This window comes from Camelus bactrianus, chromosome 7, assembly GCF_048773025.1.
Source record: "Camelus bactrianus isolate YW-2024 breed Bactrian camel chromosome 7, ASM4877302v1, whole genome shotgun sequence".
Taxonomy (NCBI): Eukaryota; Metazoa; Chordata; class Mammalia; order Artiodactyla; family Camelidae; genus Camelus; species Camelus bactrianus.
In genome coordinates, this window is record NC_133545.1 from 13,491,017 (window position 1) to 13,518,609 (window position 27,593).

Below are 27,593 nucleotides of genomic sequence, written 5' to 3' on the forward strand. Positions count from 1 at the left end.
CCACCCCGCCCCCCGAGGCTGCTTCACTGCTACTCTCTGAAATCTTTCAGCAAATCCCAGAGCTGCAAACATCTGGAAGCAATAAATCTGCTGACCGAAAATCCACACCCCCTCCTTCTTGTGAGGCAAGGGGAACCTCTTCAGTTGTCTGGGAGTAGATTAGTTTTGAAATATGATGAGGGAGAGAGGCCATCCTGTTCTATTTTGAGTCAGGGTCTTTGAAAGTTTCTGTTGATAAAGTAAAAAAAAAAAAACAAACCCCTAACTGTGTCTTTCCTTTATCTGTTTTCTCTTTAATCCGTAGCCCAAAGGCACCGCTTTTTACTGCTACCAGTAAAATTGCAGCTTGGATCCGCCTCGCCCTGTTGAGGTTCTATTTAAAGATATGAATGGCGTTGGTTTGATGCTCCTGGTCCTGTGGAAGCCTGTTCCTTCTGATGGGGACAGTCCACACCCCGTGGTTGGCCCGGGACCTTGGTTTCTGGCCGACTGGCACTGTGGGCAGCCAGGGTGAGCTGCCTCGAACACTGCATGTTCATTGACCAAACGCTGAACATTTGCTCTCAGCCAAGCAGGGCCAGATTGGATGACAAGCCCAGAAAACACGCGTTCCCTGCCTGGGGGTGCTTCCGTAAGTGGGGTGGACAAGGAGTCGAAAAGCTGACGCGCAGCAATGAGTCTGTCTAGGGCGCTGTGGGAGCACAGAGCTGGGGCAGCCACCTCAGTGTCTTCAGAGGGGACAGTGTTGGGGCTGAGGCTCAGAGGTGGAGGAGGTGAAGGCAGATGAAGTGGCCCAGGCAGGGGGGGATCCATGAACCTTGGGAAGGGTGGACCAAAGGTGGATGGAAGGAAGGGCATAGCCCAAACTAGGTGACGGAGGGAGGCAAGAGCCAGGCTCAGAGGGGTTTACAGGATGTATCAGGGGTCGGAGGGGATGCTGTAGATCCTGGGGAGCTACTAAAGGGTTTTCTGCTGGAGAGCAGCCTGAGCATACTGGTGTTTGGAGCAGGCACCATGGGGGCGGTGTGGTCAACTGGTTTAAGAGAAGCTCGATGAGCCTTTCTTCCCTCTCGGCCAAGGTCAGCTCATCCCTTTGCTATAGGGGTCCCTGTAATACCTGATAAGTTGGTGGTTCCAGTGTGCCTGCGGTCAGCTGACCATGACTTGCTGTGGCCTGGGGATGGGAGAATCTTGGAGGACTGCTCCCTCAACGCCTAGATCTCAGGGTGACCAGAGGCCCCCTGCTGGGCTGCACTGGAGACCCACAGATGCCATAAGTTCTCCATGTCTTCACCTCCTGAAAGGAAACAGCATGGTGGCTATGGTGACGATCATATCCATCAAATAGCAGAAATGTGTAAATGGCACTCTCTTCGAGATTGCACGTTTTTATTTGGATGCTTTTGGGATTTGCCCTGTGGTTTCTGTTGTCATCTTAACTGCTCCTTCCCAGGGGTTCAGGTGACCCGAGTACTGGGGACTTGACTCTGTCTTGTTCCATATGGGTCGTATTATATTTATGGCTCCTACGTCTTAAAATTCATCCAGTGTCCCTCCTGTTACATAGCTGACCTGCTCTACCAGCCCACCCTGACTTGTGTTCCTGTGGGGCACAGACAAGATGGTCTGTCCCCTCTGTGACTTAGTAAAGAAAAAAGGAGAAAAAGAGCCATCTTTCCTCCGAAGTGACGGGGTCCTAATAGGAATGTTGGAGGTGCTAATTAATGGTGACTCTTTCATAAAATACTGATTGAAGCTTATTCTGAATGTGGACACTGGACACGTAATACAGCCAGACTTAACTCTAGATTTTTTTTTTTTAAGACATGGAAAAACTAGAAAAAGTGTTCCAGAAAATAGGGCTGAAACAGAAGGAGCTCATTCCGTAAGTGAGGGGGACAGTGCTTCCTCTAAGTTTTCCCTTCTGTGTGTAGACGGCTTTTGTTCTGTGTGTAAGCACAGACTGGCTGCCCAATTTCTATTGTTGTAGAAGGTGGTGAGTCACCCAGCCTGGGAGAAGTGCAGAGATCTCATGGGTGTATTTAAAGATATTAGTCAGAATTAGCAAGCCAACAGGACTTCGAGTCTGTAATGGATGCACTTCTCACTTATGACATCTACTCTTCTCTTGGTTTCCCACAAAATCCTGCAAGTTTGCGACTTCAGCCGACCTTTTTGAAATTCATTCAGTCATCAAATATTAATTTTGTGGGTCTACCATGTGTCACGTCCTGTAGCCGAATTACAAAGTTTTGCATCTAAATTTGTATGTTTAGCTTTATCTGATCCCTAGAACTCTTAGCTGCCTATTTGTATTAACTGCTTGATATTTCACCAACCAACAGCGATAACATTGCTGTCCATCTCATTTGTATGGTGCCTTGGCATTTATGAAAAAGCACTTCTACCCTTCTAGATTTTTCTGGCTGGTCTAAGAACTAAATTGACATGACATTAGTAAGAGAAAATTAAACAAAGGTTTAATAACATGTATCCATGCGAGAGACCCAGGAGAACGGAGTGACTCACCAAGCCCTCGCCTTAAATACCACCTTCACTAAAGACAAAACAAGGTGTTGGGGGTAGTGGTTTGGGACTTCAGAGGGGAGGAAGACAGTTCACGTGGAGATGGAAAAGCAAGTGTTTGGTAAATGAATGCTTGTGGGTCAAAGTTTCTTCCTGAGTCTTTTGGGCCTTGTTTGTTTTCAGCCTCAAATAATTTGAATGCCAAAGAGACATTTGGGGATGGCAAATTTTGTTCTTCCACAACATAGACACATGTATGTTTCTTACATGAACCCTGAGAGTGCTTCAGGGAAGGCACTTAGCTCCTGGACTTGGGCACACAGACTGCACCAAGGAGGCAGTGCTGTTCATGTTTTCCCCTTGTTTACTCTGGAGACCTTTGCTTAGAGGAGGCCGTCTTTGGCTCTTCCTTCAATTAAGAAAAAATTTGGGGTGGAGAGATAATCAAGTTTATATCTGTCTGTCTGTCTATCTATCTACCTACCTACCTACCTACCTAATCTATTTAAATGGCAGTACGGGGATTAAACCCAGGATTCCATGCGTGCTAAGTGTACACTTTACCACTGAGCTATACCCTCCCCACATCCGCTTTCAATTTTGATAAAGCAAGCCATCTAACTTGCAAAAGAGAGGGTGTTGATGGTGATGATTAAATGACTATTGAGTATCTCCATTATTCTTTTATTTAGAGGCACCTTATCGAGTTAAAATGAGGTATAGCCAGGGTAAAAGCTGCTGCAAGGGTAAGAGATGTGCCTTTCTTCTGCAAAGGAGGAGGATTCTTATGAAAGGAGAAAGGAGAAGCCAGAAGTGTATATACAGAGATTGTCTGCTGGAATTTGATTCCCTTAAAAGAGCTTCTTGCCCCTAGGAAAGTGTACATGCCAGAGATTTGGGGACCCCAGCTGAAGATGGCTGGGGAGTGGGGGGAGTTGTGGAGCTGCAGGTTTGGGAAACAGCGCTTTTGAGCCGAGGGATGTGTGCCACTCACAGTCTGAAGTAGACTGCTTGTAACACAACATCATTAATTTAGAAAACAGAGGTACGCCAGACTTTACCTTTTGTTTCAGAGCAACATCTTTGTAAACTCTGTTTGCGGTAAGTTCTGTCCCCCTCTGCTGGCATAAGTCATTATTGCAAACTACTTTCCTTCCCATCCATCCTGGATTTTCAGGGCTAAAAAGACCTTAGAGATCACAAATCTAAGCCATTGACATTGTCACTCATCTGTGTGTAAAGTTAGCCCAAATACCTTTTGCTCCTACACACAGTATAATGTCTAGAACAGCTCCTTTGATGGGTTGGGCTTTGTCTTCTGGGTGACAGGACTATCTGTGGGTGTGGAATACAGCCTGGTGGGAGGGCTTTGAGGACCCTTTGCCTTCCTGCCGAGGAGACCCTTGGGACAACTACTGATACCTGGTTTATTTTCCTCTACTCTGCAGGTTCGAATAAAGGAAACTGTTAAATCCCACCCCTGCACTTTCAACGTCACCAAAATGATGCCTCACCGTTATTGCCCCCATTTCTATATCCTTTCAGGCACCTTTCTGTCTTAGCGCAGGCTCGCAGCTGAACCTGGACCCTGTGGACTTGCATGGCACGTGGTCATGCTGCTGTGACAGAGGGCAGGGATTGTCTGGTGATGCCTTTTGTATTATGATCTGTTTAATCCTGGTACTTTAATCCTTAGTGAGGATCTGTCTTTTCTGCGAACTCTAGGTATAAATGGCACCTTGTACAGGTAGTCATTTTAGAGACGCGCGTTGAGTTGGATGGGTGTAATCACAAGTACCATCTTGGGTCAGAGACTGGCACTCAGTCTTGCCACTCCCCATGATCTCCTGTGACAGCCCTCAGATTCTGACTGACTGTCTCGCCTATGTGTGTGTGTGTTTCAGTTGCAGATCCCTAGCGTGAAGGGTTTCGACTTTGCTAAGCAGCACCTGGGTCAGCACAATAAAGATGACATACTGATTATCCACGAGCCAGCACCACTGCCGGGGCCTGTGAAGGACCACACCACGCCCTCCGAGAATGGAGATGTGCCGAGCCCCAAGGCGAAGATCCCTTCCAAGAACATCCGTCACAGAGGAAGGTTCTTATTGGGCTTTCTGTGTTGTTCTCTGTCGCTCTGCATGTTTCCGTTTGTCAGTTTCCAGTAGCAGAAGGGCTGGCGGCAAGTGTCGCCCGGGTCTGCAGCCCTGAAGACTGACAACGTGTTGCCCAAAGTCAATGAGCCCAAAAGCTCTTGATCTGCTCTAATGGGCTGTGGAAGGAGTGCTTTCTCTTCCCAAAATGTTTAAGATTGTCAGTCACTTGTTGGTCATGGTTGGGCGGTCCCCCTGGGACTTCATCAGGGATTGACCAGCTCGAGTGTATAGATTCTGGGGTGACTATGTTGGGCCCCCAGAGGTGATCTCAGGAACAGTGTATAAAGAGTGCCTGGTGTGTGATCCACACTCAGCCAGTGTCAGCTTTGCTCTTGCCTGTCATGCCAGCGGCTAGCTGTGGCTTCACTGCTTGGTCGGCAGGTGACCTTCAGCACATCCTTCTGTCCTTGCTTGGCTTTTCTCTGCGTGCTCCTATTGTCACCCTTGCTAGCACATGTGCATGGATTCTTCATTGCATCCCCTCTGCCCAGCTCCCTGGTCCCCATTTCTTTCCAGTCCTCCTACCAGAATTAGACACACAGAGAACTTCTCGCTCATAGACGGGCTCCAGCTGTGTAAGAAGACAAAGTTCAGAATCAGGTTTTATTATGTTGACTTTAGATCAGAGCATGATCAGGCTTTGGCTGTTGAAGCCTCAGATTATCAGCCTGCCTTTGAGCTTTGGAACTCCAAATCCTGATTTTCTGCTGAGAGGGGAAAAAGTGTGTGATCATACCAACATTCAAACGATGTTATAATTTCTGGCTTATCAGAAAACCTACCCCAGGGGTTCTGGCCTAGTTTTAAGAATTTAATGGATGTTAGAACATGATCTTTACAAAAGAAGATGAATTATGCAGAGAGAGATCACTTGCTTAATTATTTTGCAGGCTAAGAATAAATCAAATCATTAAAGATTATTGAATATGCTCGTACAGTTTTGCAAAGTCTTTTTTTTCTTCTCTGGTCACCTAATCCTAAACGTTTAGTCACAACATCTCAGTGGTCTGCATGGTTAATATAATATTTTAGCATCCCTTAGGGGCACCAGAATGTCTTGGCATTTCAGGGAGCCCAGAGAGAAGAGGTGCTAACTGATTAAGGTTTTTCACTAGCCTGGTACGGCCTGGGTTCTGTGATAGCCTTGTTTTTATAGAATATAGAATCAACTCTCAGGGGTAATCATTGCCTTTATTTCTATTTTTATTTATTTTTTAATCATTGCCTTTATGTTGTTAAGTGTAGGTCTTTTCCAAAGATCTGGAGTTATATGGGGTGACTGCAGAACTACCCTGGCTTCTTAGGAATTCTGCAGACCCAGAGAAACCCTAACCAGGCCTGAGCCCCAGATCTTCTGATCCAACCCATGCCAGCCCCAGATTGCCAGTCAAGGCCCTGCTACCCAGGGGACCATCCTCCACTGGGCGCCTGATTTCCTAGAGTTTATTGAGATGAACTGCTGAGCTATTGAGTGAGCCGTATTAAGCTGTCTTCAGGAGGTGACTGTGTGCCATTGATGTGGTCCGTGGAGGTGCCGTGCCACGAAACAATGTTTTGGACTGTTTGATTTCCACCACTCTTGCCTGGAAGCCTGACTTCCACATCCAAATGAATATGCCGTTGCCCTCCCCTTCTTTCTCTGTCCTAACGTTTGCATTTGTCTTGTGTCTGCAGGGTTTCTCCCTCAGATGCTGACTCCACAGTAAGTGAAGAGTCCAGTGAGAGGGAAGCAGGGGACAAGCCTCCAGGAGCGGTGACCGATGGCAAGTCCCACAGAGCCCCACAGAGTGGTCTGTGACTCTTCTTGTTCTCCACTTGAAAAGTAATAATCATGAGGTTCCAATAGGCTAGGGCTTTATGCTACTTCAGAGGCTGAGCATTGGAAAAAGAACAACAACAACAAAACCTGTGCATGTGTATGTTCACTGCTCGTGTGGTGAGGTCCTCAGCATCAGCTGTCACCGTCTGACGCTGTACTGGTGTCTGCGTTGAGGCGGGGGGCCGTGCGGAGGTTCGAGATTCACTGCGGTGTGTGTTCTAGGTTAGGGTCCTGATGGTTTTCCTCTCTGAAAGACAAGGAGGAATCGAACTAAAACCAGAGTCTCAAAAACTCCCCCCAGGATTCAGTGACCTTGGGAGCCCATTCAAGTGCTTCACAGCTGTCACTGTCCGGGAGTTGATTATTTGTCATGGGTCCAGGTGCACTGTGTTTGGTCCTGGCCCTAGATCTGTCGTGCAGCACTGGGTCGATGTGCTCAGATGGTTTAGCCTATTGGCATATGTTTTCAGATGCCATAGCTTCTTAGGCTGGGTATGAAATGAACCTCACTCCCCTCCTAAGCAGCATTGTCGTAAACCTCATGTCCTGCAGTCGAATTAAGCCCCTAGGTCTTACTAGATTTGGAGCATTTGTTGGCCTGATGACAAGGTAGCTTGGTTTTAGTTTATTAGATTCTGTTAAATAAGGATGCTAGGACAGCCCTTGTGCTTGATGGAGCTTTATTTATATTTCAAGGTTATGTTTTAATACTGCAAAGAAAATTGAGATGCCTTAGGATATCATTTTAATAGTAATTTTTGAGTATTTTTAATATTTATTGTTTAGTTGACATTTACTTTAATAGCAGTTTTTATACTTGCACTTTTCATCACAGATTTCTCTGTATGAAAATGCAGTACAGAGTGAACCATATTCTATAAATGAATCATTCTGGATGGAAGCCAAAGGGCCTGTTCTTCACTGTCCTGTTTGTGACCTTGTATGTCCCTTACTCTTTAGGGCTCCTATGGTACTAAACTAGCTGGTTTTTGAGATTCCTTCCAGTTCCTTCCAGTTGTTTCTTTTTTGATGTTAAAAAAAAAAGCCCTTAAAATAAGGGAAGAATTTTTTTCTTTGGATCTAATTTCATAGACTCTTAAAAATTGTTTAGCACCGTGGTAACAGGTGCACTGTTTCAGATAGACAGGGTTAAAATCTTAATTTTGATCATGGGACAGAAATATTTGGTAAAAAAAAAAAAAAAAAGAATCAGCCCTGGAGTTTCTCAATTTCTGTTAATTGCATATCTGAGAAAATCTTGCTCTTAGTTCCTGCATTTAATTCTTTACTGACAGTATTAGAACCAGTCTATTCTACACAGCTAACAAAAATCAAATATCACTCTCAGCATATATTCAAAATCCAAGTGGTAAGCATGTCAGTGTTGGGACTCAGAGTTGGCTGTGGAAGGAGACGAGGGCGCTGGGTGACTTTGTGGGCACTGGGAGTGCAGGAGCTGCTACTTTGATTTGAAGACACACCAGCATTTGTACATTCTTTTCTTGCTTTAGAAAGATGATCTTCTCACTACAGGTATCAATTCACTCGTAAAACTTTTAATTACTTCTTTAAAGTTTTAATGCTGCCGTAAAGGCAGTTTATTGCTTGCATAGAACTTAGTTAATTAAATACCCCATAAAAAAGATTTGGAATTTTTATTCATAGCTTTTAAATTATTTTGTGATTCACACAAAAATCCATCCTGTGTTGCATATATAATGAAATACAAATTAGGAGCGGCAGAAGGTTGCTTGAGAGCCATTCTGAGCCCCTCCGTGCTGCCCTGGGACCAGTGTCCCCGCTCACTCCAGTGGGTGGCACGGCTGCTGGGTCCTGTTAGACTCCTTGGCTAGGCTTTCAACGGCTGTCACACGTCATCCAGGCCCATCTTGCAGTGGAAACTGGGAAAAGACCATTGTTTTGGTTTTGGGTCAGTTCAAGGCTGTGCTTTGTTCCCTTGCCAGCTGACCATTTCTGGGAAGTGGCTAGATCACAATGCAAACCTTTCTGACCGTCGAGACCCTCCTGGGATGGTTTACTCTGAGTTCAATGTCACTGTGTTCTCAGTTACTGCAGTTTTAGAAAATGTCACATCGTTACCACTGCTCCCCCTTTGCAAAGTAGTGAAGAGATCTGAGGCTGGGGGTAACACATCTTCCTTGAGCGAAGGCAGTGACCTTCAGGCTGTTTGTGCTGCCGGTGCCGTGTCTCAGCCCGGCATGGCTGTAGTTTTCTCTCTCTCCCCTTCGTCATCAGGAATAAATTGCACAGGGTAAGGATGGGGAATGCTGAGTCTTTCCTTCACGCTCTCCGTAGGCTGCCTGTGTGCAAGGCTGTGATTTTTAAGTAACTAGAACCTCATTAATTTGAATTCAGCAAGTCCAGATTCTAGAATCTCGCATAGGAACTAAGCTGACATTTACTTTTGCATGTGCTAAAGAGTTTTGCAAAGCAAATTAAATTTTTAGTGAGATTGCAGTTTGGCTATTTCGACTACACATAACATCAGAGTTTTTCAAGTGATTGTGGAGCACTCATTTATAACATGACTGAGACCATAGATTGTAATTCTCCCCTTTTCAGTATGGCACATTCCCAGAGGCCTCCTCCAGGTAGGATTTTATGAACTTAGTTGAGGTGACTAGTCATTTAGTCATCCATTTGGCAAATGTTTACTAAGTGCCTGTGATGGGTTAGCTGCTGGGACAGGTTGAAGAAGAGCCAATGTGATCCCCGCCTCATGGGATATGACTGTGGGTCACAGGCGTTATAATAATGCAGTTCAGTGTGTTTACCTATAGATAATGGAATTAATGTTTCTTTAAAAATGTTCGATTGCTTCAGCATTCAGTAATTCAAATTGCCTTTTCCTGTGTCATCTGCTTTGTGGACATTATCCTATACTGTAATTTCTATCATTACTTTTTTTTTTTTTTGCTTTATAATATTTGAAGAGAAAGGACTTGAATCCAAATTCCCTGCTTGCCTTCAGGCAGGATTCACATAGCATCGGTCTCTGGAAACTTGTACTTTCCATTGGTCATTATTATCCAGGTAGTTTTTAAAAAATTGTGCTATGTATAGCAAACAATAGAAATAACCCAATGTTCATATATGTAACATGTTTATAATAATCCAGTAGACCTAGATCTAGAGATGCGTGTATTTATGTGTATGTAATACATGCATATGACAAATAATAGGCTCCTTTTCAGCCTTCTTGAAGGGTTGGGGTCCAGGCAGTATGGAAGCTTGAGGGTTTTCTGTGCATCCCGTTTCTCCAGTTTCAGCTGGTGAATTACAGAGTGAGGGTCCAGTTTGGGGGATGGGGCGTGGACCGGAGTCAGTCCCGCGCCCACAGCTCCTTCTGTGGGACCCAGGCAGGTGGACAGCACGGTGGGGAGGGGCCTTTCTTCCTCCTTCACCTTTGCACCCTGGTCTTTTTATCATTCTGGAGGAAAGCAGTCTCACCAATGGGTGTCTGTAGCTTAATGGGCCACCCTTTGGGGCATTTGCTTTGTAAGTTCGGGTTAGCGAAGCTAGCCTTATCTGGTAAAGCTAATCATCTCCTTTTAGGCATTGTGCCTGCAATTTGAGTCATTGCTGAGGGATAAATGGTGGTATCTGGCTGTGCTTGTGTTATGCAAATAGTCAGGCTCCCTTCAGGCAGGGCAAGAAGGCCTGAGAATAGCCCGAATCCAGACAAAACTCCTCGCTAGGAGAGAGTCCTTCGTTCATAGAGTTATAGACATGATTTCTAATAGCTTGGCGTAACAAATGACTATAATTCAGATTGAGAGGAAAAACAGAGACTTACATGTACCACTGATGTGCATTCCTTATGTAAAATATCAACTACTACTCATTGCTTTGTGCAACACTTTTTACACAGCAAGGAAACCTCTGTATTTTTCACCTATGCCTGAGGCTTTTGTTTAGAAGCAGTTTTTGGCATGCTCGCAGAAACCCTTCTCTTGGCCTGTTGGCTATTTATTTTCAAGCAATGCTGTCTGGAGGTAACCTGTGGCTTAGAGAGAGGGCATCAGTGATCTTAGGGCATCTAACTAGAGAGCGCTTTCCATCCATTCAATCCCTCTTCATCTCTCTTTCTCCCTGCCTTTTAAAATTAAAGTTTATTAGGATTATTTCTATTATAAAAGTAATACTGATTGGGGAAAACCCTCATTACAGAAAATACAAGCAATTAGAGAAAACTGTACCAAGGTCGAGTCTCTGTTAACATTTTAGAGTGTTTTTTATCTTTTCTCTACCCATTTTCATTTTTATCCTTCTTTGCAATTCTGATTACTTAAAAACAATTCATTGTGCTAAAACATGCATACCATACAATTTGCCCTTTTATCCATTTTTTCAGTGTTCCCTTCATCTCTTTTTAAAGGGGGAACTAGTTCCGACAAGCAGCAACTTTTTCTTCTCCTGACTCTTCAACTTAATTTTCTTTCTACATCAGAACTGAAAAGCCAGCAGTGTTCATCGTTCAGCAGAACATGCCTGCATGCCCACAGTCACAGTCCCCTTGGCTTTTGTTTTTTCAACAGTGTAATTGCCTTGGCAACAAAATTGATACCACTCCAAATGAGTGTGGAAGTTCAGAGCTGCTGTAAATATTGTCCTCAAAGCTCTGTAAATTGCTACTAGCCCACTACAGGCTCCTCCTTTCCGTAACACCCTGCCTTACTGAAGAACATCTTTAGACAAAACGGGGCCATTGGGGGCATAAAGCATCATAAAGATTTTTTATGTCTTCCCTAAGGGTATTTGTAATTTTTAATGAGGCTGTAGGAGGCACTATTTAACCTAGACAATTTAACCTCAAACAGTGACATTTCAGGTTCTCTGCCACAGAGTGGGGATGTGTTTTTTTGATCAGGGGCCCATCTGAGGAGTCTTTAAGAAATAATCCAAGAGTTTGATTATTGGCTGTTTCCTTAGGATGATTTTTATTTATTTTGCTTTCCCCTCTGTTGCAGGGGCACCACCCAGCTCGGGGAATGAGCAGCACTCATCAGCCTCCATCTTTGAGCATGTGGACAGGATCTCCCGCTCCTCGGAGGCCAGTCGGCGGGTCCCCAGTAAGATCCAGCTGATCGCCATGCAGCCCATCCCAGCACCTCCAGTTCCACACCCCATACTGGCCGACCGGGTGGCAGAAACCAACAAAATTAACAAAGAGGTATTTGGTTTTATTGAAAAGTACATTAATTTTTTAAAAAACGCTCACATTCTGATTTGGTCAGTGCTTAAAAATGTGGGAGACTTACAGTGTCACAAGGTAGCGAAAGATATGAGCTGCTGATGAGTGTTCTTAATTTTAGATATGATTGATCCTCAGTGTTTTGAGATCAGATGCTGTTCAGGGATGCTAGTAGGTGTGCTGGCGGGGGTGCAGGATAGACATCTAGGACACGGCTGTCCTTAGAAAGTCCCACTTTAGCCCATGGCTGGGGTTTGGGAACTTGGCTTTTAGAAACATTGCCAGAACATAGTGGCTCGTTGTGCCTCAACTGTTGGTGCAAACAGTATGATTTATGCGGACCATCTGCTTTCCTTCTGGGAGTCTGGGCTTGGTACATGCTGGGCAGAGGGTGCCTGCGTGGCCAGCCTCCAATAAAGATCCTGGGCATTGAGTCTCTAATGAGCTTCCCTGGTAGACATGTCACACATGTTGTCACAACTTGTTGCTGGAGGAATGAAGCTCATCCTGCGTGACTCCACTGGGAGAGGAGCTGTGCCTGCTTCCGCTAGACCTCACTCTGTGTGCCCTTCTCCTCTGCTTTTACTTTGTATCCTTTTGCTGTAATAAATTGGACTCAGTGCTGAGTCCTGAGAGTTCAGTGAATCACTGAACTTGGGGTAATTATGGGACCACAGTTGATATTGTGATCCTGATAGATCTGCTCTGGCCCCAGTGATCTAGATAATTCTTGGTAAAACACCTTGTTCCAGTGACTCCTGGAAGACTGAGTTAGATCTGCTTTTCTCCTTAGATTTTGGGAACCAGAAGGCCAGGTCAGGTCCCTGTTAACTTGAACTTGAGAGATTTGACCAGGCTGGACCATGAGTGGAGTGAATGCCATTTAGGGCTGCGCATATGGCAGTGCCCTGCCCATTTCCTGCCTCGAAGAAATAGCCGCTGCTGTTGTGAGTTCTGCCAGGTTGAAGTGATAAGAAATCGGTGCAGCTGAATCCCCCTCCCCACTTTCAAGGTGCTCCTTAAAGTGGATCATATAGAAGTTTAATCAAGAGTTCTTACAGTTTCTCCTTTCCGCACCTCATTGGCTCCTTGCCAAGGACGTGACCACAAGACAGTGTGCCATAAGTTCAAGATGGCGTTTGCTGTCCCTTCTCACCAATGCTCAGGAGCCCTGCCCCTGCGTGTCCCCCATCCTGGCCTGGATGGGTCTCCATCAGTCTTGTGTTGGGTGTGCCTCACACCGCCATGAGTAAGCACCCTGGAGTGGGTTATCCATCTGTCCTCACAACTGGATAGCATCCATCTCCACTTTTTTCTTTTACTGTCTTTTAAAAATGTATTAGATGCATACGTATGGCCATAGGTAATATATATATATTGATTATAAATCCTAGTAATAAAAGCCCAATATAAGAACAAGAGCATTATCAATACTGGTGCGCCTGCCTGTATGCTCCATACATTTAAACTGAAATGTTTTCTTAGTAGGAGGTGCTGGTGCAGATTCCCAGCACACCTTGGTCCTCTAGTGAGGACCTCATATATTTAAAAAAACCCGTTAGATCCTGATAGAGTGAGAGGGGCTTCCTGAACTCTCCTGCTGGGAACTTGTCATGAATCTCATCCAGCTGACTCTCCTCGCACAGCCTCAGAGTACGTGGCTTTGGTCCACTGTGGCATGGCCAGGAATGTTCCCCCTTATCCTGGTCCTGCTCTCTCCTCCCAGTCAGCTTCCCAGCTTGGTTTCCCTTTTCTCCCTCTGTCTCCATCTCGCTTGCTGGTAAGTCCTCTGAAGCAGGGCTAAGTGCTTACAAAACAAGGGGACGCTCCTCCTGGCCTGCACTACATACACCACAGCCCACCAGCAGGGCTGCCGCTTCCTGCGGGGCCTGGTCCCCCAGACCTCCACCCTGTTCCGGTCCACAGCATGGGAGTGCCTGCACCCCACACCCTCTTTCTGCTTCCCTCCCAGATTCCAACTCACTTTTTGAGACCTTGATCAGGCCCCATGTAGCCAGTGACCATGTGTTTCCAACACATGTGGATTTTCCTCTTTGAGGAGAGGGGTCTCCTGTCAGGGAGCTAAATCATCAGTAAATGGGTATTTTATTGTATAATGCAAAGGTCTCCTTTGAATCTGTCTTAATTTAAAAATCTCTAAAGTAATAATACTATTGAAAAATATTTACTCTTTTCTCGGGGCGTATTATATCTAGTTGTCACCGGCAGATTTCCCAGGTTTGAATCTTCTCGCCACGTTTGGGGGCCGATACCAGGCTTCCCCCCCGACATCCCCCACTCTTGGGCGATGGCAGGTTCTGTGCCCCGGCGGGGTGGGCGTGCCTGCGCCACCCTTGGCGGCCTCTTGGGAGCCTCGGACAGCCTTTCAGGGGGAAGGAGAGTGGCAGGAAGGCCTCCCCAGAATGCTGTCTGAGCGCAGGGCCCAGAAGCCCGCAGGACATTTGGGTGTCCTGTCTTTCAGATTCAGACGGCGCTGCGGCACAAGTCGGAGATCGAGCATCACCGGAACAAGATCCGGCTCCGCGCCAAGCGCCGCGGGCACTACGAGTTCCCGGTGGTGGACGAGCTGTCCTCGGGCGACACGCGGGAGCGGCACCGCGTGTACCGCCGCGCGCAGATGCAGATCGACAAGATCCTGGACCCCACGGCCAGCGTGCCCTCCGTGTTCATAGAGCCCAGGAAGAGGTGGGGGCCCGAGCGGGGCCAAAGGCCCCTGCGGGCGGGGGACCAGGGCCCGGCCATCTTTCAGGCGGAAGTCTCCGGGAACGGCTGCGGGCGGCGTGGGCTGCTGGGCAGCCCGAGCCCGCTCGGTCACCGTGTGTGGAAGGCTGCGTTCACTCCGCCTGCACCCCGGCATGCCTGGGAGCACGTCCCTGGGTTGAGTGTCTCCTGGGGTTCAGCATTCTGAACTGCCAGGCCCCTCCCCTCCCAGACGCTGCCTCCTGCCTTCCTCCCCCATCCCTCTCTCACCACCCGGGTCTCCAGCCGCCTCTGCGTGGTCAGTGGGTCCTCTGGTGGATTCTCATTTCTTTCCCGTAGCCACCCGCAGAGTCCCAGCCCCTTGGTCTCCCAGACCCCTGCCCCCTAATGCGGATGCATTTTTGGGAAGATCAGCTCTCATTTATTGTGTTGCTCTGCTCAACGCCTGAAATGGCTTGGGTTGCCCGCCGGGTGGCCCCTGTGCTCCTGTCACACATACATGCCAGCTATTCCCCCACCTCTCCAAACATGTGTCTGCATTCCTGTTTCTGGTCCCTGGCACAGTCTTGCCTGCACCTCACACCCTCTTCACACTTCCCTCTGGGTCTGCAGATCCTACTGGCTCTTCAAGACCCAGTCAGGCCCCAGGTGGCCAGAGATGATACCAGTACCCACATGGACCTCACCCTTTTCTGAGTGTCTGTATGGCTAAATAATGTCATGAGTGTATTGTCACATGTTTCTCTCTCTTGTTCCATGTGTTTAGTATAGTCTGCCCAGGTAGACTGTCAGCTTTCTTAGCGCAGAATGTGTCTTACACATTGTTTACATCCTGTGAGGAGTTTAATACAGCAGATCCAGCAGATCCTCAGGGCTCAGAAAATACTTAGCGTTTAGTTGATGAGCCAGCGGCCAGAAGGTTTCTTTCCTCTGAGGATAACATCTTTGTCTCCTGGCAGCTCCAGAATAAAACGTTCTCCTAAGCCACGCCGGAAACACCAGGTCAACGGCTGCCCTGGAGATGCTGAGAAGGACAGACTTATCACCACCGACAGCGAGGGCACATACAAAAGGCCCCCTGGGGTCCACAACTCTGCCTATATTGGTTGCCCGGTGCGTGATGGAATCAGGGTGGGGTGGCTGCTGCCCAGTGGTTGGTGCTCCAGGGCTAGCTGGGTTGTAAGGCATGTGGGTGGGGGAGAGGGCGGGCCGCTCCTTGAAGGAGAGACTCCGGTCATAGAGACCGGGAGGCTGCTGGGTGAGCCCTCTGGAAACACACTCAGTGTTTCCTCTTCCTTTGTGTAAGCTCTCTTCTCAGGCTTCAGAATGGGCACTTCTTGAGGTTAACTGGAAAACAGAGAAATGTCCAGAAAGTTTTTTTTTTCCTTCTTTTTGTCAATGAGTTGTTTGAGTTTCTTGGAGGTAGGAGGGCTATTTAGGGTTTGTCCCCCTTTCTGCTCTTGGAGTGCCAAGAAGATACTACATTTGCTAATGTATGTATTTCTAACTTTAGGGAAGAAAGAGCTTAATGGAAATTAGGAAATAAGGAATTAAGCAATTTTTTCAAAAGAAAAGGGGGCACAGTTGCTGAAGTGTTGAAGCAGATGTTGACCACACTAAGACACATACAGACCCCACGGTACAGGGAAGAAAGGGCCAGCCTCCCCGAGGGGCTGTGAAATACAGACACAGAAGCACCCCAAGAGGAGCGGGAGCCCCAGAGCGTTAGCACAGTGGGCGTCTGAGCTCTGGGCTGCGGCATAGCCCTGTCTTGGTGCACAAGACCCCTTCCTCCTTCTGGAGGCAAACTTAGAGAGCCATCTTTGTTTAGAGAGAAATTACCAAAAGATACATCCTTGGAGAAAAAAATCTGTGATGTACACGATCCCTTTAGATGGAGCTTATGTAACTAGCCATTTCTGATTTGAATTTTACATTTTAGCTCTCAAATTATGCAAATAACTAACATTGAGAGACAGTAAACATAATTACGCAAATGTGCCAAATACCTTACTGATACTGGGGCTAAATATAATTGAATCATGATCATCTGAAAGAGGCAGGCAGGCTCTTCCTTGGGAACTTACTGAGTTTCTAGTGTTCTGAAGACTGACCGTCCCTTCACAACTAGCTCCTGGAAACCGGTGTGACTCCAGAGGGTTGGAAGGCTGCTTTGCTCCTGGTCAGAATGAATTGAGTCCTCTCTAAGCGCTGCAAATGAATTCCTAGGGTGGTGGGACCATCGCTGGCAGTTCTTGCAATAGATGGCGCTCTTGTGCTGCTGCTGTGTTTTGGGGCCGGTGGTTGTCTGGGTGTCTGTGGTGTTTGTCTTGATCTGGGGAGGGCTGTCCTCTGGGCTTCCCAGAATGGTCCCCTGGAGCTTTCATTTTTGTCCCTTGTGGGGACTTGGAGATCTTGTGTGAGTAGAAGAAGGGGGAACACGCCTTCTCATCCCATCACTTCCTTGGCCCCTGGCTCCTCCTCTGAGAGGAGCCTTCAGGGGAGATTTTGCAGCCCTGTCCCGGAGTCCATCACCCAGTGCCGTGGAGTTGTGGATGCGGAATGCCCTGTCTTGCTCTCCCATCTGCTTTCATCGATGACCCTAAATCAGGCTGTTTTCATGGTGGTCCAGACCATCCTTTTTCTCCTTGCTTTTTTTCTTAGCAAAAATCATAGCGGTTCCCCCCTCAGCTGGTGGAAAGAAGCCCTTCCCTGGAGAACATGACTCAGCCAGCTGCTTCATCCCCAGTGGCTCCATTTTTCAAAGATTCCCTAAAAAGAAATTCTTCCTCAGATGGACTTTTTACTTTGTCTCTCTAAAAGTTCTGAAACATATACTTTCAAAGATAATGCCTTTTTTTGGAACTCACCTTTTCTTAGTATTTCATCTTGAAGGTTATACTAGACATACATGTTTTTGAACGATCTTTAATGTTATGCTTTCCCCTCAAAATATCTTCTCCTTGAGACCTCTCTTTTCCTAAGGTGAAAGAAATATTCCTGGAGTCCTTGTAACTAGGGTTGCTATTATAATTCAGGCCTCAGCGAACTAGCCCTCAGGCCAAATCCAGCCTGCTGTCTGTTTTTGTAAATAAGGTTTTGTTGGAACAGAGCTACTCCCTTCATTTTTATGTTATCTATGGCTGCTCTCACTGCGATGGCAGAGTTGAGTAGCTGTATGTCTCACAGAGCCTAAAATATTTACTGTCTGACCTTTTACAGAAGTTTGTCAACCCTGATATAATTTATTATCCAAGGCAGACACTCAGGAGGGTGAAAGGAGGTGCTGTAAATAATTATATTGGAACAGCAAGTATAGACTAAGATTTGTCTTGGGCCAACCATGGTGTATGGTCACCCTCTTATAATACAAATTGGAAAGTAGGTACCAGAATACATCATCTCTGATGACTAAAGATAAAAAAGTTCCCACATATTTTCTGAGGAATGATAGGTAAGCATGTATCCATGCAAAGGAAATAAACTGAATAACAGAATCATCAAACTTGATTCAAGACAATGGACTTCAAATTCCAAATTGGGGATCCTGGGTAAATCTTAAACTTCTGTAGATCACAGTTATTCATTTATGATTAAGCTCCATCTACACGTGAAACACTCTGCTGGGTATGGGGACATAGGAAGATGAGCAAGATGTCGTCTTGGACTCTGGGCTGCTGATAGTCTTGCCTGCGAAATGAGGAGGCAGCAGGAAGATCAAAGAGCAGAAAGTGCTAAGATCATGGCTCCGTAGCTCTTTGCCTTCGTAGCAGGATTCACGGGACCAGTGAGAATCCAAGGGAACCCAGCTTCACACCTTCATGTTTGGGCTTCTGGGGCCACCAAGACCAGAAAGGTGGCGTCTTCCATCGGTTCCTTGTTTTGTCTCTTACAATTTACTGAGTGTATATTGGGACGACGTTTTGCTCATAAGGCAGTATAAGGAAATAAGAATATTAAAAGCTCTTGTTACTTATATCCCTGTCTCTTAGAGAGTATAGAATATAATTTCAACTTTTCTTGTTGACACATGTTATCCAGGGATACCTCCATTTTAAAGAAATAGTTTCTGAATAAATAATTGGTACTATTTACTGTTTGTAAAGAGTTGTCGTAATAGGTGTTAAAATTGTTTATGCACATATAGTTGTAATTTGGTGGTGACTTTGAACGCTTTTGGGGGTGTATGGGGCTCTTCTTAGTGTTAACTGTCAGTGGACTGCTTTAGTTTTAGATTTCTGTAGCTATGGAAAGTCAACTAGATATGTTAGTATGTAGACTCTGAGACATCATTTTGAATTGATGGGGCTTTCAATAAAAAACGTGTACTTCCAAGTACTGAGATGCATTTCAGATAGTTGATTGAAGTTTTGCCAGACACATGATTGTTGAATATTTTAATTTTTATTTTTTCTGATTCAAGCATTTTGCTCCCATGAAAGGTAATGGACATTCCTCAGCTGTGATTTTTAAAGTTCTAATGGTAAACATATTTCTTGGTGTCAGCAAAAACCGTCAAATTCCTCTTGGCCCTAGAGTTTTGGTTTCAAGTCATCACAGAAGCTTGCGTCTGACTCTTCTCTCCTTTGCTGTGTCCCCCGCTGTAGTCTGATCCCGACCTCCCAGCAGATGTGCAGACGCCGTCTTCTGCTGAGCTGGGGCGGTACCCAGGCCTGCCCTTCCCGGCCTCCCAGTATATCCCGCCCCAGCCGTCCATCGAGGAGGCGCGCCAGACCATGCACTCCCTCCTGGACGATGCTTTTGCCCTCGTGGCCCCCAGCAGCCAGCCCCCCAACGCTGCAGCTGCAGGCCCCGGGGTCCCAGCTGGCCTGCCTGTGAACAGCACCCCATCCCGAGAAGAGAGACGAGCCACCCAGTGGGGGTCTTTCTACAGCCCAGCTCAGACGGCCAACAACCCCTGCAGTGTAAGTGTAGACCTTCCAGAATTCTCTCATGGGCAAGATGTTGGAGCTTTGTTGCCTGACTGCCTCATTTTCAGGATTCCTGCAATACTCTGGTTGTATTTGATAAAAATTAAGGCTTGCATAATGAGTCTTAGTTTTTATTATCTTCTCCTAGGTTAATTCTCAATGTTGAAAGCATTCATTTATGCAAGTCGCATATTTTATGGAAGTACCTTTCAGGGTTCCCTTCAATGTCATGAAATAGAAGTGGAGTAACTGTCAAAATATATTCTCATTGATGTCTCCATAAAAGGTACAGTTAAGAATGTACTTGAATCATTAAGCTTCATCTTGTAGGCCACCTGGGACTAAGGAGGCCCTTGAGGCTCTGGGAGTGCTGGCAGCTAGTCCCCAAGTAGGCAGGCGCAACCATTGTCAAATGCCTGGTTTCCGTCGTGGGAGTTGACATTTCAGCATTTCACCTGTCTTTGTGAACCTTTATTTTTTTCATGTTCAGTCATTCCTTTCAAATGTACCTTCTCAAGTCATGGAGATGGAGAAGTAAAACTCAAGGACATACATTTTTTGCTAATTTCAGATTAAATGATCAGACTGAAACATTTGACTCTGAAGAGGTATTAATAAGTTACAACTTAAATTTCTTCTTCAAGGAGTATTTATATAGGGTTTCTCTGATTTTGTTAACTATATGGGTTTTCACAACACTGGACATTAGGCAACCAGAGAGATGGGTCACTGAGAGATGAGTAGAAAGAAGCTTACATTCACCCCAACTTACCGTCTTGAGAGAGTTTCTAGGTGTGGTGCCGGGAGGGAGACCACAGTTAGAGCTCAGTGGTCTTCCTGAGTTGAGAAAACAGAGTCAAGAGTCTGGGGAGGAAGAGGCAGCTGAAATTCACAATAGACAGGGCAGGAAAGCAGAAGAATGCAGAGAGGTAATTCTAGAGATCTGCAGGGAATCTTCATTTGAATACTGATCAATTTAACGGTATAAGGAAACTACCCAAGACTAGGGAAAGGACCACCCAAAAAGATTAGAGGGAACAGTCCTTAGAGCTCACATAAGCATAGGAATAAGTTCCTGCTGTGGACTGAATTGTGTTCCCCCCAAATCTGTATGTTGAAACCTAAACCCCCATGTGACTGTATTAGTCTTGAAGGAGGAAATTAAGATTAAATGAAGTTATAAGGTTGGAACCCTGATCCAACAGAACTGGTGCCTTTATAAGAAGAGGAAGAGACACCAGAGTTCTCTCCCCCACCCCCATGTGAGGACGCAGCAAGAAGGCAGCTGTCCACAAGCCAGGAAGAGAGCTCTCACCAGCAACTGAACCCTGCTGGAAACTTGATCATGGATTTTCCAGCCTCCAGAACTGTGAAAAAATAAATTTCTCTTGTTTTAGCCATTCAATCTGGTATTTTGCTATGGCAGCCTGAGCTGTCTAATCCAGTTTCTTTTGCAATAGAGTGGCTATATTAATATTAGCCAAAATAGATCTCATAGTAAAGAACCTTACCAAGAATACAGAGGATTATTTCATAATAATAAAGTGGTCAGTTCATCAAGAAGACATAAAGTCTTAAATGTTTATGTGCCTAGTAATAGACCTTCAAAGTTGAAAAATTGGAAGTTCTAGTCAGAAATTTCAACACTCCTCTTTCAGTAGTTGATGGAATGAAGACAGTTGACCCTTGAAATTAGTTCTGAGGACTAATACTGAGTAGGAAGTAAAAGTGATAAGACATGAGGCAGGAGAGAGAAAGCAAGAAGCTGAGAGGTTTGGTGCCTAGACCTCATCCTGAGGGTAGTGCCAGGATACTGAAGGGTTTTGAGCAGCAAGCTAGAGACATCATTAGGTGTGCCTTTTAGAAAGATTGCTCTCATTTTACACTGGAGAATGGTTTGTCATAGTGCAGACCAGAGGCAGGGAGATAATTAGGAAGCTGTTGTAGTGATCTTGGTGATTTTTGATGGTCCCAGCTAATGTAATGCAGAGGTTGGATACGAGAGGAAGAGTCGACACAGCTTCAGCGTGTTTAATTGCTGATGGCAATGGGCTACTATAGGAGAGCTTGATGATACAGGAAAGGGGAGCCAGAGTACCAATGGAGGAATTATATTTAGAAGTGAGGGGATATATTTCCTCCAATTTAATAGGAGAGAGGGAGGAAGAGTTGGGTGCAGGTGCAATCAGGTTTGTAGTTGGGTGGCAGTACATTGTGGGACCGTCCATCTCATGACTTCTGTTCTCACAGTAGAGAAAGCAGAGTCATCTGTTGAGGGAAGAAGTATGGCAAGGAAAGAGGGTTGAGGAAGAGTAGAGACTTGAAATACTTACTGTGGAGAATGAGAGAAGAGAGATAAGGGATGTGGGAGTAATTACCCAGCAGTATTGAGGCCCATGTTGAGACTGACAATTAAGAAATTATAGTGGCAGAGACTAAAGTTCTGTAGTTTTGTTTATCAGCATTCAGATACCCAGGTGTAGACAAGGAGAAAACAGGCAGTTGGACTGATCTGGGACTGGGGCTTTAGCAGGCACATGTGGTGAAAGGATAACTGGAAAAAGTTGTGCAGATTAGAGAATGCAGTTGAAATACGGATAGACCATACATTGAAAGGGAAGGTAGAGGAAGTTACGATCAATTAAACATGCTGGAGCTTTGTAGATTCTTCCTCTCGAATCCATCCATTGCATTACAGTGATTGGAGCCACCATCTCTCACCAAGACTATTGAAAGACTTCCTAACTGTCTCCCTGCCTCTGGTCTTGAATGTAGGATGTCAGGGTGGTGGCTGACAAGTAAAATGCCATTTATTGATGTTGAGCAGGCCAAGGAGCTCAGAGTCTAACACAGTAGACACATCCTGTGGGTGACAGGAGGACTTGGAATGGAGAGGAAGACCTACTAGAAGCCTCTTCACTTAGGCTCGAGTTTTCTAAAGGGGGAGTTCTCATCTCACTTTACAATCTATTTGTTCATTACTGGTGTCTACATGTTACTTCTCTATGCTCCTTGAATTGTTTGGTGCAGAAATCTGTGTCCATCTTAATCTCCCTCCTCCTGATAGAAGATGTAGAGGTCTTATCTGCTAGGAAGCATAAATATTTCTTGGCACTCAACCCGTTTTTCTGAATAATTTTATCTCCTGAATAACCAGTGTCCATTTAATCTTCGGATTCAGCTCTTTCATTCACATCAGGGAAACTTATTTTATTTCTGAAGTAATTTTCTTACTCTGTTCTATTTATTAGAGTTGAAGGTACGAGTTATTTTTATGTTGGCTCGTCTTTGTCTCTTTTCTGTATCTATCACTCTATCTCTAATACCTTGAGCTACTTTGTTCTTTTTTCTCTGCCTTCACTTATGGTTGTCATGGGCCTCTGTGGCATTGATTTGGTTTTAAGCCATATCTATTCTTTTCCCCGCTAGTTGATTTCGTAAAGTCAGACTGACTTCATTTTGGTTCTCAAATTATTTCCACATTTCTGTGGTGTCTCATTTTGTTGTTTTATCATCAATTCTTTGAACTTCAAAAAAGGGATTGCTATTCTTGTTAAGTTAGGAGCCACTCTGTGCTGCCTGATTATTTTTTTTCCCCCTTGGCCACTGCTTTCCTCAGTTTATGGCATGATTCTACTCTTGTATTGTTTGGTTTCTGCTGATGAATTCTAGCAGTAGTTTTTGACAGATTGATGTTACTATTTTTATTATTTCCTCATTGTTCATAGGTGTTGGAGATTAATGATTCCATGATAATGCCTTTATCCACCATCTTAACCAAGAACTCAGACCTATAACGAGGTTTTTATAAATACTGTTACTGAGTGGTTTTCTCATTGTGAACTTTTGATATTATCCTTATGTATTTTGATGGGAGTGGTAGCAGTTTAATCTCGGGGAAAACCAGAATCATTGGCTGTATCTCGGCATGTCTGATGTAACTTCAATGTGTTTGTAAATTGGTTGTAAAGTTACTGTTTGTTGCCAGGAGGAACCTTATCTGCTTTTCTGACTATAGTAAAAACCACAGGTAAACCTTCAGTTACTTCATCTGATGACATTTTCACTCCCCCCTTTTTTTTCACCAGTGTAAAGGTATTAGTTATACATTGGTGAGACAGGTCCCTTGATAGGTGGTATTTCTGCTTTCCCGCATACAGTTAACCTCCCTGGAGTAGTCCTTTACATAGTAGGTGTGAATACCTGAGTTAAGGTATTTTATGATCAGACCTTACTGTCTAGTTGCTTTGCCTCAGGCCCATCCCAGACTCCATCAACCCACTTGCCTTTCCTGCTCTGTTGGTCTTTTTTATACTGAATAGAAAGAAAGAAAGGATGTATTAAAGCGGGATTTTTATTCACCTGGCTGGTAGAAACCTTAAAATCCTCTTTTGTCCCCTAAACTTTTATACAGGTGTGACCCACTTAAAGGAAATGCCTGCCATCTGTTTGCAATTAAAAAAACAAAAAAAACCCCACCTTTTCATTGGGGGGGGGTGAAGTCTCTAGAAACATAAAATCCTTTTTTTTTTTTTTTTTTTTACTACAATAGAGTGGAAACGCCTAGCACTACAACAGTAAAACAGATAAAGAATAGACAGCTCTGTTTTTCTTTTAGTTTATCACTTATTAGATCTCCTAAAATCCTGATAGGTAAGCTGTTAAGCCTTGATCTTTTTAAGTTTTATTTTGCATATGAATATTTCTTAAAAATCTACGCTGTGCTGAAAGCACAAAGGCCACACTGAATAATCTTTATCCAGTCTCAGATTTCTGTTTAATTATTTGGAAAAGGAATTGACACTCCTTTTCCTCCTCTTCCTCTCTTCTTCCATAATCCCTTTGGCTTATTTTACCTCATTTGGGAAACTCTACAGGGTTCTAATCTCTCTCCCTCTGCCAAGGGGAGGGAAGCAGTGAGGGTTAGAGGTGAAGTAATTTGAGCACAGTTTCATGTCTAATAATCTCTTCAGGACTCTGAGAAGTGCAGAGATTATTCTATCTTCTTGGCCTATGGAAATAGGCCAAGGGGAGTGGAGTAGTTTGGTCAGTGTGTCTAACTCCAAAGCTGCCTTTCCCACCCCAAAAGTAGAGATTTATTGGAGAGGGAGAGTCTGATTTTAGGAATACTGGGCAGTGTAGCCCAGTGGTTAAAATCATGGTCTGTGGAGTCAGAAACATGAATTAGAAGGAAATTGTTTAACTTCCTTGTGTGTTGTTTTAATCTGTAGGCAGAGGTAGTGAGCACTTTTCTTGTGTTACTGTGGGCCTGAGTTAATTTTCATACAGTGCTTAGCACAATATACTAACTCAGTAAATGGCAGCTTTGAAAAAATAAAGGTCTAATATTAGAGAAGATCCAGAAGCAACGCTGACTTAGTGACTTAACTTGAAGTTCCTGATCCTGGACAACCAGTTGATTCAAACTGACTGGGGTTGAATGGACGCTATCCAGAGTTACTATTCTGCTAAAGTATCTGATTCCAATATAATGATTCACAGTTGCTGAAGTGTTGAAATGCGAGCCCCGTGTATGTTAGAGTTAGGATGTGTTGATTTCATGAGGAATGCAACATAGATCTGTGTTTCTTTAAATCTGGTGCCATACTGTTTTAGTCAGAGAGCACTTGGTTAGTGCAGGTTAGTACAAGAGTTGATTGAAGAAAAGAGAGTTGATTGACAGATCCAGGGGCACCTTACAGAATTTAAGGGCAGGGAGAATGGCTGGGCCTCCTTGGTACCAGGAAACTGTCGGAAACTGAAGGTGTTCACTTCATCTTTTAGAGTCTCTCTAACTTATGGTTCTCTTTATATTCTTTCTCTTTTAACAGCATTCTACAACATGGTACAGCATTTGCATTGTTTAGTTTCTTGAGTGTATTTGAATTGATACTGGGCACCTGCTAGCTCTGGTGACCATCGTTGATGGAGTCATCTGTGCGAAATGTGGCCTTGGAGGCCTCCCTTTTTAGCAGAAGGTACAGGCCTGTAGAGATTAAGTCTGTAGGGAAGAGTAGGTGCAGAAGCCTGTTTATTGTTCATGTTTTTACAAAAGAAAGAAAGGTCTAGAAATTAGTTGTGTGTTTATTAGCCCAGTTCCCCAAAATGAAACTTCTGGCATTACTTAATGGCGGAATGCCCCGAGAGCATGTTAACTTTTTATGAGAAAATAATTCTCTTGGAAGTCAATCCTGCAAATCTAAATTTATAAATTTGCTGTTGTCACTTTATAATAAATATTGAATGTTAATCTTCATCTCCTTTTGAATTTCTTCCAGAGATATGAAGACTATGGAATGACTCCCCCGTCAGGCCCATTACCAAGGTAAGGTTTTTAGGAGAAAATGTATTAGGACTTTCTTATACAGGCTATTTCTTGACCTTTGCAGACTCACTTCTTTTAGCTGATGTGAGCAGACACAAAACTCTTGGGTGGTGTGTTCCCTTGATCTAACCAGAAGAAGAGAGAACAAGTTGGAATTTAAGTCTTCTTTCCAGTAATAATGGACTAGATAATTTGCTGAGGATAACTGGGAAAGCTGAACAGATTTAAGAACAGAACGAAACCAAACCCAGGTAGCTAACAGGGCAGTGAAGCAGTATAGGGCCAAGATCCAGGAAATCCAGAGAAGGTGAGCCCTGCCTTTTGGGCTACTTTCTCCCGCAGATACCTGCTGATTCCAGAGGAGGTGGCTGAGAAGCTGAGCAAAACTTTTGACAGACTTTTGAAAATGTGGCATATCAAGAGTTGTGGGATCTCTTTTAAGTCATGTTTAGGAGGATGCTGGTTTAAGGCATGTTTTGATGCCTTAAACGATTCAAAATATATTTGAAAAGAAAAACGATTGAAAATCAATGAGCTAAGCATCCATCTCAGTATTAAAAAAGAAAAAAAAAAAGGTCCAGTTAAATCTAAAGGAAGTAGAAAGAAGGAAATAATAAAAATAAGAATAGAAGTTAATGAAATAGAAAACAAACACCATACTAGAGAAGAGCAACAAAACTAAAAGTTAGTTCTTTGGGAAAAGGTAGTAAAATTGATAAACTCCTGGAGAACTTGGTCAAGTAAACTGTGTAACATTATCAATAAGAGTCATGAAAAAGGACATGTTAATCCAGACCTTACAGAAATTAAGAAGATTTTGACAGATTTTACAAAGGCAGATTTTTAAAAGATTTTACAGACATTAAGAATAATTTATGAACATATTTTTGTTAATAAATTTGAAGTGGAAAAACTCCTAGAAAGAGAGAACCTGAATAGTCCTGTAACTATTAAAGAATTTAAAATCATTATTAAAATTCTTCTAGTGGGGAGGGTATAGCTCAGTGGTAGGGTACATACTTAGCATGCACGAGGTCCTGGGTTCAATTCCATAGTGCCTCCATTAAAATAAAAATAATTGAAAATAAGCAAATAAGCCTAATTACCTTCTCCTGCTGGGGGAGGGGGGGCGGGCGGGGGGGAAGCACCAAAAAAAAACCCAAAAAACAAAAACCCTAAAAACTTCCCACAAAAAAACTTAAGGGCCAGGTGGCTTCAACAGTGACTTCTACCAAACTCTGAAGGAAGAAAAGATACTAAAGTAATACAAATTCTTCTAAAGAACAGAAAAAAAGAGAAAGCTCCCCAACTCATTTTGTGAGACCAGCATAAACTTGATACCAAAGATAAGAGGTACAAGGACATTGCAAGAAAGGAGACATTAATGGCCAGTTTCAGTCATGATCATAGATGCAAAAATTTTGAAACTAAATATTAGCAAACATGTCCAGCAATATACACAAAAAGATATTACATCTTAATCAAATGGGATTTTTTTCCAGCAGTGCTAGGGTGATTTAATGTTAAAAAATCAATCATAATTCACCACCTAGAGGTGGAATAAAGGAGGAAGATCTTTTCATTTCAACAGATACAATATCTGATAAAATTCAACATCTATTCATGGTAAAAATCTGAGCAAACAAAGAATAGAAGCAGACTTCTGTAATCTGATAAAAGGCATCTTGGGAAATATTACTTAATGGTGAAGTGTTAAATGCTTTCCCTTTGAGAGCAAGAGCAAGACAAAGATGGCCTGCTTGCATAATTTCTGTTCAGCTTTGCCCAGGGGGTCCTAGCCAGTGTAATAAAGCAAGAAAAAGAAACAAAAAGATTAAGAGATTCAATGAAAGAAATAATAGTGTTCTTATTTGCAGATGATACCATTTTGTAGTAAAAA

At 44.2% G+C, this 27,593-nt stretch overlaps 1 protein-coding gene across 4 annotated transcripts in view; it reads left to right on the plus strand.

Annotated features, from left to right (window-relative positions):
* Positions 1 to 27,593, plus strand: part of KIAA1549 (KIAA1549 ortholog) — a 145,221-nt gene that overhangs the window by 100,927 nt on the left and 16,701 nt on the right. For 3 of the 4 annotated variants that reach the window (XM_074366953.1, XM_074366951.1, XM_074366954.1), the window contains 7 exons: positions 4,431 to 4,627; positions 6,357 to 6,472; positions 11,493 to 11,695; positions 14,199 to 14,422; positions 15,397 to 15,550; positions 19,045 to 19,362; positions 25,647 to 25,693. In XM_074366953.1, coding sequence (XP_074223054.1) covers positions 4,431 to 4,627; positions 6,357 to 6,472; positions 11,493 to 11,695; positions 14,199 to 14,422; positions 15,397 to 15,550; positions 19,045 to 19,362; positions 25,647 to 25,693 — 1,259 coding nt within the window. The remainder of the gene's footprint in view (positions 1 to 4,430; positions 4,628 to 6,356; positions 6,473 to 11,492; positions 11,696 to 14,198; positions 14,423 to 15,396; positions 15,551 to 19,044; positions 19,363 to 25,646; positions 25,694 to 27,593) is intronic. The other variant, XM_074366952.1, reaches the window with a different exon arrangement.